Source organism: Leiobunum rupestre, chromosome 10 (assembly GCF_980474605.1).
Source record: "Leiobunum rupestre chromosome 10, qqLeiRupe1.1.hap1, whole genome shotgun sequence".
Taxonomy (NCBI): Eukaryota; Metazoa; Arthropoda; class Arachnida; order Opiliones; family Sclerosomatidae; genus Leiobunum; species Leiobunum rupestre.
The window spans coordinates 42,269,056-42,280,367 of record NC_143393.1 but is presented as its reverse complement, the minus strand read 5'-3'; the positions used below and the strand labels follow the sequence as shown (position 1 = coordinate 42,280,367).

At 36.6% G+C, this 11,312-nt stretch overlaps 1 protein-coding gene across 1 annotated transcript; it reads left to right on the top strand.

Annotated features, from left to right (window-relative positions):
• Nucleotides 1-4,848: 4,848 nt before the first annotated feature.
• On the top strand, nucleotides 4,849-8,315 carry Hyccin (PI4KA lipid kinase complex subunit hyccin). Its single transcript, XM_090159965.1, has 11 exons — nucleotides 4,849-5,109; nucleotides 5,389-5,465; nucleotides 5,537-5,644; nucleotides 5,712-5,846; nucleotides 5,916-5,960; nucleotides 6,025-6,105; nucleotides 6,168-6,385; nucleotides 6,967-7,113; nucleotides 7,179-7,266; nucleotides 7,343-7,502; nucleotides 7,678-8,315. Exons 2-11 carry the CDS (start codon nucleotides 5,424-5,426, stop codon nucleotides 8,244-8,246), a joined length of 1,593 nt encoding a protein of 530 aa, XP_090016091.1. The 5' UTR covers nucleotides 4,849-5,109; nucleotides 5,389-5,423; the 3' UTR covers nucleotides 8,247-8,315.
• Nucleotides 8,316-11,312: the final 2,997 nt, after the last annotated feature.

Below are 11,312 nucleotides of genomic sequence, written 5' to 3'. Positions count from 1 at the left end.
ACTGGGGGGGGGGTTTGGGACGAGTGTTTTTGAGTAACTTTTGTGGGGAAAAGCGTACCACGGTAATTATCGCATGGGACGAGAGAGAAAGGTAAGTTTTAAGTTATTTTCGCAGGGGGAAAATGGAAACAAGGGGGAGGGGTGCCTTAGTGGGGAAAAGGGTACCACGGTAATTCTCGCATGGGAAAAAGTGGAAGGGGTGCCTTACCGGGGGGTTGGGTTGGGACGAGAGAGAACGGCAAGTTTTAAGTTATTTTTGAAGGGGGAAAATGGAAAAAAGGGGAAGGGGTGTCTTAGTGGGGAAAAGGGTACCACGGCAATTTTCGCATGTGTGACGACCATTTTTGAGGGATGAAGCTAGAAGTAGTAGGATTATCGTAATATTCGTGTTTTAGGCATACTTAGTTGTAATATCCAACTTAAATCTGAAATATAATAATAATTTCTTAAATCGTAAATATAATAATAATTTCTTAAATCGTAAATATAATAATAATTTCTTAAATCGTAAATATAATAATAATTTCTTAAATCTTAAGTATAATAATAATTTCTTAAATCGTAAATATAATAATAATTTTTAAAATGAAAAATATATTCTTCACGAGTCCCGTAGCTTGGAAACCATCAACATTCTTGCTCTTTCAAACCGTTCCCAAAAGAGGCAATACTGCCCATAAAGTGCGGGAATGCGCGAACCCAGAGGCTTGTAGTTAACCGCGAAACACCTGGACCAAAAGGGGCTGGACTTCAGCTCAACGATAACTTAAGTATTGATTGTTTTTGTTGTTTTGTTGTTTTTGTTAATGTTGTTAATATCCCTATTGTAGTATTGTATTTAGTTTTAATTTTGTATTTCCGTTTAACTATTAAGTATCTATTAAACCGAATTTCCAGTTTAGTAACCATGGCAGTCTGAGTTACTTACCTTAATGTTAGAAAACTAAAAGCTACCCCTAGACAACCCCTGCTCGTTAACTCCAATAGTGAACGTTACACGAGTATTAACCAATTATCCCATTGTAGCCCGAATTAATAATGAGTGAAAGAAAGTGGCTACACATGGGAAAAATGGAATGGGGTGCCTTACTGGGGGGTTGGGTTGGGACGAGAGAGAAAGGCGAGTTTTAAGTTATTTTCGCAGGGGGAAAAGGGGAAGGGTTGCCTTAGTGTGAATCATCTCGTGGGAAAAAGGGGGAGGGGGTACTGGGGTGGATTGACTATGGGGAAAAGGTACCACGGAAATTATCTCATGGGAAAAGTCGGAGGGGATACAGGGGTGGATTGCCTATGAGGAAAAGGTACCACGGTAATTCTCGCATGGGAAAAGTGGGAGGAGGTACTGGGGTGGATTGACTATGGGGAAAAGGTACCACGGTAATTATCGCATGGGAAAAGGGGGAGGGGGTACTGGGGTGTTTTGTCAAGTGTTTAGGTCACTCGCTATTGAGAGGAGAAATTGCGAAGGTTGTTTTTAAACCCAAAGCGCGAATTCTAAGTAAATGTTTTTATACATTTATGATGTTCAATAGCCCCTTCAATAAAACATCTTCAGGGAAATCGCCAAGAACTAATGCTTCAAAGAGCCAGGACCAGTAAGTTACTGTTTATATAGTGCTTGTTGAAATAATGGAAAATTTTTATATGTACGGTATGCAACAAGTGTTTTCTTTTAACCAGGTAGATTTTTGGACATATTAAGGCTTAGCAAAAACACGACGTTCTGTTTACAGGTAAAAAATTTCCATTATTAAAACAAGCACCAAATAATTAGTATCTTTCAGGTCCTGGCTCTCGGACATATTACTTCTGGGCGATTTCCATGAAGATGTTTTATTGAAGCGCCTATTTTGTTGACAAAACATTAATAGATATAAAATTCCATAAGAGATGTAAAACGTGAGTACAAGAACGTGTACTAATTTATATTACTTCAATATTAATACTATTAAATTTTGAAATAATTAATGAACTTCATAAACTATATGAAAGTGCCCTAGAGAACAACGGGATAAATTTACATCTTTGTATGTAACCTAAATATGAAAACTCAAGTTTACCATTGAATGTGTTACGATCTTCCCATGTAAGGAACGGCCCTTGAAAGGAACTCCCTTGTTAGGAACGTCCCTTGTTAGGATCTTCCCATGTAAGGAGCCCCCCTTGTTAAGAACTCCCTTGTTAGGAACGTCCTTTGTTAGGAACACCCCTTGTTAGGAACACCCCTTGTTAGGAACGCCCCTTATTAGGAACGCCCCTTATTAGGAACGCCCCTTATTAATAACGCCCCTTGTTAAGAACGTCCCTTGTTAGGATCTTCAATTGTTAGGATCTTCCCATGTAAGGAACCGTAGGAACGCCCCCTGAAAAGAACTCCCTTGTTAGGATCTTCCCATGTAAGGAACGCCCCTTGTTAGGAACGTCCCTTCTAAATGTAAAAAGCGGATGTATAGGTAACCGTGTGTCTTTCACTGTGGCCAAGAAGGGACAGAAATATGAGAGGATACTTAGTGAGATCCAAGAGGGAACATTCTGGATCCATTTATGTTTTGTAATATCAATATGTTTTACAAAAAATTAATAAAAATTTCAATAAATTAGAACATTAATGTGTAAAAATGTTCCTATTGCTATTAAAGTTTTCCTTTTCAGCCTATATATATAGCGGCCTTTATTATTTATTATTCTACTTACTACCTGTTTCAGGGCTATATCTGCCATGAGGCAAAGTGACTTGGGCTAATTAAAGGGGCTCCAAAGTTCGGTGGAGACATTTTGGCCTTAATAAGCTTGGTTTAAAATGTACATGTAAAAAGATCGCTATATATAGGCAGAAAAGGAAAATTGTAATACCAATAGGAACATTTTTATACATTAATTTTGTACATTGATTGAATCTTTTATTAATTTTTTGTAAAACGTATTGATGCTACAAAAATAAATGGATCCAGAATGTTCCATCTTGTACCTTACTAAGTATTCCCTCAAATTTAGGTCCCTTCTTTTCCGCAGTGAACGACACAAGGTTACCTATATATCCGCATTTTCCTATAATGAAAATATAAGAAAACGATGCGAAAATTATATTAAAATGCAATTATCATAATTTATCAAATCAAATTTACGAATAACGATAAGGGAAAACTAATAGCAGTTACCTATCTAGGTTTCAATGGCAAACCAAAGGGGGCGTAGCGATAGTTTTTGGTCGCGAATTTTATTTTTGATACTTGTGACCAAAATTTATACTCCGCATGAAGCCTATGTCAACGCTCTATAGCACAAACTGTAAAAGTGTTTTCCATTTTACGGTTCTCGAGCGCTCGAGATCACCTAGATCAACTTTTTATGTTCCATTTGCGTGCTCGGATTTGTTCCAATCGATTTTCGCGTGTTCCATTATTTTACCTCTATCGAGCGCTCAGAGATCACTCAAACCCTTCGAGGGCTCTCTCTGAGCAAGATTTTTAACGTGTTCCTTTACAGCTCGAGAATAAAGCTCTCTAATTTTCTAGACATCTTCCATTTCTTTGTCGGTCTTGCGTCGGATTTAGAAGTATCCTCTAGTAGTCAAATAGGTAACGTTAAAATCATGTTAAAACTCAAAAAGGCCAAACGGTCCGCTAATTCGTTTATGAAAAGTGGAGCAGATAAAACTAGTTGATTTCTCGTTCGCTCAAGGATTTTTAATAATATTAATCAGCTCAAGGCACCATGCACCCAAGTCCCAAGTCATCTATCGACTTTTAATGCCTTTAAACAGCTGGCCGTGTAACTGTAACAATGCGAAGGAGGATGGTGGCGAGCCCTTCATGCCACGCGAGCCAACAGCTCCCTACACTCTTACTATTACTAGGTGGTTTTTTTCGCCTGTTCTGGGTTTTTTGAGAAGGTTAAAAAGTGTAGCCATATGACGTCATTTTACTTCAATTCGGTCTTGACGAAAAAAACGAGTTGGAGTAGGAAGGGAGTAGTTAAAGGTTAAAGGTTATTTACAAAAAGTTTCCCGTCATATTTTCGTGCAACGAAATTTAAGCAGACGACAAAACTAGATTACTCCCTCTACACCTCCTTTCGAGGAGGAGTAAAAAGTGTAACCCTAATACTCCGGAACAAGCGAACAAAATTCGGGACAGGGTAAATCTTAACCCGAGAACAGGCGAATAAAATGTCTTAGGGTAAAAAGTTTACACTTTTTGTCCCCGGACAAGCGAAAAAAAACCACCTACTGTTAACCTCGACAAGTTGATATTGAAGGAGTAACCGAAGAACCGAGGGAAAACCCCTTTAACCAGTGGGAAGAGAACTTTCAAACTCTACGTAGAAGGAGTATCACAGAGTTATCACACAGTGCCCAAAACTGTGTTCAAACCCGGCTCCTCTTGCTGCGAGACGAAAGTGCTAACCACCTCACATTTTTCGCTTAACGCTTTTGTGCTTCCTAATCGTAGGTAGTAGATCAGTTCAGATCAGCTGATTCAGCTCAGCCCACTTCAGATTTTACCATAGAGATAGAAAATAAGTAGACCGTGAGTGCCGCCCTCTTCGCCAATATATGAGCTCATGAGAGAGATCATGAGATGGGCAGATTACGTAGCGCCATCGACACGCTGTAAAAAGAACTAAATTAAGCCTTTATTTGTAAATTGAAATCTCCGCCTAATACTAGTTACTCTGCCAATCGAAAGGTGGCGCCAAACGACGCCAAGCCAATCTTACCTATCTCATCAGTTCTCATACTGGGGCCGGGAGGAGGATAAAATTTCCCGGTCAAAAACAATGTAAATTTACGCCGTAATCTTCTCTAGTCTTTACTTATTTTCTATCTCTATGGATCTCTAGGACCTAGCCAATTTTTTAGCCACCGGTCATTTCCATTCTGCTTGAAAATCTCGAAAATTTAATTATTGAATTATGAGAAAACTGAGATATTGAGAGAATTTTGATATATTTCTGAAATTTATTTTATACTTCTAGTTTTTGTTCAATCTACTATTCTGTTTTAGCTAGCACCAATTTTTACTAAGCCTTGGTTCATTAGTTTTTAACTCGAGTGCTCAAACTGAGTAGTGGCTTACCAAGGGCAAAATTGTGCTTATGCTGGACAAGGTAAATGGATACAAAATACGTTTACTTACACAAAATTTAATTTAGCAGTCATTACCCTCTCCCCTCTACAGTTAAAATAATAAAGTACTTAATATACCTTTATTTGCCCTTGGATGAATATCCTTCTACTTTTATATTTTATAATATATATTTCCTGTAATGCTAGGAATATTTTTGAGAAGGAAAGATTGGCTTAAATTTAATAAATGATATAAATTTTTGTTTTTAGTCATAGAGAATGAGGTTTGAGGAAAATATTTTTAATAGTTAATTTTTAAGGTTTTGTGGAATGATATTTTCGGCAATCTTTGGCTATGGCTGAACAGCTGGTCAAAGAATGGCTAGCTGATTATAAGGTGTGAAATTATATTTTCTATTAAAGGTTTAAAAGAATATTTTTTAATGCTATAACGTTTTTATTTTCTAGACCCTAAGCGATAATGAAGTTCATAGTTTTGCAAACATAATTTCGAATAATTCTGAGCTAATTCAATCCATATTTACTGCTCTTGAAGAGAAAAAATATCATAATGATGTAAATATGAACTATGTTTGAGACAATTTTACATATTCGTAGTTATTGACACCAAAATTTTGCTTAGCTATTGCAGCCAATATGTGAGCAGCTATTCACCTTCTTTAGGTCATCAGAAGAAACTTTACAGATATTTTGTTTGCAATTTGTGCCAACATTAATTGGAATCTATTTGACAGAGGCTGCAAGAGGAAAACAGAAGGTTTTTATTAGGAAATTAAACAAAATCTTATTAAATGTTAAACTTATACCCTAATTTCTTAAAATGTAGAATTTTAGGTGTGTTGAAATAATCCTATTGGGAATATACAACTTGGTTGGTATTTTGAACTTTTTTTTCCACAGTAATAATAGGTATTAAATACAAATTAAATAATTAGGAAGTTCTTGATTCGGAAGGTAAAGCAGTAGTGTGGTCATTTAGAATTCCGTCCACCTCTAAACCTTCGATATACCATGAGGTATGTAAAAATATATTAATTAAACGAGTTGGTCAATTTCAACCCTTCTTATATGTTTACAGCCTTTTGGTGCTTCAAACTTAACTTTAACAGAGACGGCATTAAGTCGGTTAGAATATGGTGACAACAGAGTCATAAACATTGGACCTTATTCTGAGATTGAAAGAATAAATGCTAGTAATAGGCTACATCTAATGAAAGTATTGATGCAAGTATACAATAGACATATCAGTCTAATGTCCAGAGTATCCCATCAATCTTTGTGCAAGACATGTTCCCGGTTAGTTGCTGCTTACGTTTTATATCTCTTGTCAGCAATAGGCCTTTCCATAAAATAAGTTACGCTTGCTGAACTTGTTTTTATGTAGCTCATTGGTCACGAAATACGTATAAGTTCAGTTCAGTGTATACTTAAAAACATGGTGCCTTGTCGAATTTACCCTTATGTCCTGGGTTGTGTTCAGTTACTCTGAAAAATGTCAGCGGTTTTTAGACTTCCAGTTTTGACGTCATGTTGCCTGTTCGTTGAGCAACGTATTCATCGGTTTTTTAGCAGGTTTTTCCGGTCACGTGATGTTGCAGCACTGAGTAAGGCTAGCTGCAGATGATATTTTACAAAATTTACAACAAGTGTAAAAAGGGTTCAACAAGATCCTACGTCATGTTAGCAATGGTGTCGACGAAAATAATTTATCAGATACTTTGTTGAGTTGTTGAACGCAGCCTAGGGCTTTTTGTAATGAAACGTCATTGATACGTCTCTCATGACGCAGCAGTAACATCAAAACAAAAAAGCCAATATTTCTTTATAGAAAGGCCTATTGACAATAGTATATAATATAATTCAACTGTTTATTGCAGAATAGTGAAACAAGGTACTGGAAGACAACGGACGTCAGTGGCTTTGGAAGTTAGCAGTTGCGGACTACCCGTATCTCAAACCACTCCTAGAATACCAATGTCATCCGATTTTTTATTAGAAATAATACACGCTGTTTATTATTCTATGTACAGTTCCCTTTATTTTTCTCTCTTTCTAACTAGTATCTAATATCCATTTCCTTTAACTACAGGTTTAATGGTCTAAACTTCCCGGGTAGTCAAACATTAGACGACATTCACTTTCGTGCCACAATAGAATTAATGCCTGAAGTACTTATGGTAAGTTCTACCTCTGTCCACTTAGTTTAGTCTTTTCATTGAGTTAGTCTTTTCTAATAATATTTTTTAAATGTAGGTGAGTAACGCAATAAGGAATTCATTGAAAACAAATCCGTCTGGTCAACCGACGGATGGACCCATGGGAATCAGTGTTGCTCTCTCCCCAACAACTTCTTCCACCGTTGTTTCCAAAGCCATCATCACGAATGCTTCCTTTCGCACAAAGAAATTACCAGGCAAGATTTTTATTATTGTTAGAATTAAGGTAACTAAAGATGGTTCGAAAATGAAGCTCTTCAGGTAATAACGAGGCGAGATTTAAAGCCATTAAATGGCATTGTAATTAGCAAGACTGAAATCCTATCATTTTAAAAACTAAGTATTAAAAGAAACTTTCTTTCTTTTGGTCAGATGACATTCCTATCCAAGGCTCAGATGGATCCGGAGGCGAAAAGCATTTAGAATCGATAAGTGAGGAAGTGGATGATGAAACAAACCCTAGAACAAATTCAGTTAAAGTCAAGAGTGGTTCCAATAAACTTCCAGTTGTTCTTCAATTACGAAAGAACAAAGATAAAAAGAAAAACGAACAGTTGACCAATGACGTGGCTGGCACTCCTACATCAGGGAAATCAAAAAGGGACGAAATAGGTGGTTTAAAATCAAGCCTAAAGAATTCGACTAATAGTAAATTAAAGAACGGTATACCAGAGAATGACCCCGCGGTAGATGCCATGACATCATCTACTATATCTCGTTTATCAGACCCTGAAGCGGGTCGCGGCGGAAGTTCCTTTGAAATGAATCACTTACACAACGATCAGCCATTGACGATCATCGCGAAGAAGTCCAGTTCGGCTTTCAACGTCAGCAGTTTGGTGAGTAATCATGTGGGATCCGAAGAGTCTATGGTTAATAATAGTAAAAAGGAGAGTGAGAATGGTTTAAGCAAATACCCATCAGCGCAGACGGTTGTATGAAAAGATTTTACTGTTAAATATATATAGGAAACATGTTTTTTTTATTAAACAATAAATAGCTTAAACGTTTATTTCAATAATGGGTATTTTACTATTTTTCTAAATTGAACGTTGTTAGTAAAATTATCAGTCAAATATATTTATGGATGAAGTTAAGACATCCACTGCCATTGGCAAATTTTTATGACACGCTGCTAAGCGTTTCAGTTAGCTTGTTTGTTGAAACTCCTTAAATTTATATAAATATATATTTGTAAATATATGATAACTTAAGTTTAGCGAAACAATATTTTCTCAAAACTATAAATTAACCACCAAATTATTATTGAACTTAATAAACATTAGCAAGGCGTCAGCCTCCAGGATGAATAAAGAAGGGTAATGTAAAAGCATGGTTATACAACTGTTCAGGAGGTTGAGATAAATAAAACCATCAGCATCCGCCAGTAACTGATAGATGTTAATATAGGCCTAGGGTGGAGATGATTTTTTACGAGCTTCTATCTTGGATTAATTATTTGTTACAAATAATTAATCCAAGCTTTTATTATCTGCGATAGAGGGCGCTGTTCACTAATCAACATAAAAATACACTTCCTTTACCCAGGTCAGGGGGATTGAGAGTGTGACTTATGGTTGGTACTGGTATAGCGTTGCAACCTCCTAAAAAGTTGAATAACCCTGGTTCAAAAGTTCGGCTTAGAAGTACCAACTGCTGTCGCTAGATTTCATGTGTTAATAGTTGCGGGAATTTGAAACCCTTCTAACCTTGCCTACTGTTTTAGCTCTCCAAACGCTGTGGTGTAACCAATGATGTAGTTTCTGTATATAGTAGCACGTAAGGTGCGAAAAAATGGCCCTTTCACATCAGTGAAATTTAGCTATGAAGCAACCATCTATGTTAAGGGATAAGTCAAAATAAAAATAATTCTTCTTAAGAACCAGGTAATTCTCAAGATATCTACAACTCTATATTCTAAATAGTAGAAAAGTAGTTATCTATGAGAATTCTTATTATTTTTATTCATCCCTATTACTTCTAGAATTGAAATTATGTTGGTAGGGTATGGTCCGGATATGCAGCGGTGCCAAGAGCCCGAACGTAATTGACCCTTTAGTTATTTATACTTTATATAATTTGATCTATGGCCCTATGGGTAATCTGAGACTTTATTCAAACCTAACAAAAGTAGTTCAAACACAGTTTACATGGGTTCGTCAAGTTGACAAGATTTTTGCAAACTTTTTAAAACTCAAAGGTAAAATAAATGACGTTATTGTTCTTACGTTTGCTTTCAAGGTAGTTTACAAGAATAATTCAAGATGAGTGTCCTAAAACATTATGATATAAAACTAATAATAATGACTGCTCACAAACATTTGGGGTAAAATTAACACAATTTATTAAATAGAGGATTTAATTGTTTATTAAAATAGTTTTGTTTTATTAAATGGAGTCGTTTAAAAGGCTTACTATTTCAGATTATGAACTAGTATGTTAGATTGAAAAATTGATAGGATTTGAAAGTGATCTTTGTCGTTTACTTGACACACCCAAGTCTTTGAGCAAAGTCTCAGCTATTTTGCTTCAACCATAGAAATCTCATAGGTAACTAGAATGCTGCCGTGTAACTGGCAAATGGGCCAAACGCCGTGGCAGACGATAGCCAGATCTCAGCCAATCAGAGCTCAAAGAGTGGTTCTGCCAAGAATTTAATGTCACCAGAGAGAATGACGTCACCTATCTCCCGCTATAGTAGCGGATCCAAGGAGGATTATTATCCTCCTTGGCGGAACCACTCTACGGCCTCTCATTGGCTGAAGGTTCAAGGCGAACTGGCGTCAAGCTCGGCCGTAGGCGGCAGCATTCTAGTTACCTATAAGATTTCTATGGCTTCAACAGTGCTGCCATTAACAAGGCTTACCAAATTTAATGCACTGTTTTCAGTGTATTTTCATGGAGTCATATTGTAGAAAATATTTAACGCATCACCTTTGTGATTTATCCACATAGTGCGAATGAGGCGTACAAAAAAAAGCTGGTCTTCATTATGCTCTCTTTCGCGTGTGAAGCAGCTATTGTGACGTAAACACGACACGGCTAATACGCTGATGCTCCCTCTCTTCGACGTAATACCACTTCGACTCAGGCACTGCTTATTTACTTTTGTACGTACTAAAGAAGGGGGACCGTTTCGTACTGTTGGCTTTTATCCCCATTAGAATTATAGCTTCCCAAGCGCCACCTTGATTGTGAAAAAGTACTTATTATTATTTTAAGTTCAAATATAATTTAATTATAACTAATTGCTGTTTTAAAAACCTATTTTTCGTACTTTAAAAATTATCTTTTAACTATCAATAATTAAAATTAGAATTCAGGTGGCACTACTCCTAAAGCGCGAAAAATGTTAAACACGGCTTAGCCGTGTGTTTACTAAACATGAAAAATGGCTAATCCTAGGCTAAATTAAGAAATATATGATGAAAGCCTAAGCCACATGCGTGGCCCCTAATTTTCAAAGACTTGATTATTTATTAAACAATATGAAGATGTAACATAATAATTTACCTCTACACTGCAATTATCTTCAGAAACTAAAATAAATATCCGCTAATTAACGATTCACGACTTCAGATTCCACAAAAAATCATCTAAAAATAGTTTCAACGAATTATCGATAGATGGCGTGTCGAACGCCATAATTCCGATGGGCCGCGGGCTGGCAGTTCCTAACGGTCCCCCACGTATGGCTTTTGAATTCTAACCTGTGTAAATTAGCCGTGACTCAGCTGACGCGATTAAATTGTTTTTCAGCTTAACTCCTTAACTTTTATCCATGATATAATTGGGAACATTTCAGATAGAGATGGGGCCAAGCGCGTTTGAAACCCTCTTTTTGGGGGCGTGGGCTTAGCCGCGTGGCAGACACTGATGAAGCTACTCTTGGATTTATTTCTCTAAGATAAAATCCTTCGCTTTCGATTTGATTGACAATTTTCCTTCAAACGTATTTGGGTTACTGAGAATCACTAGTTGGCTCCTTTATAGATCCAAGAACTTTT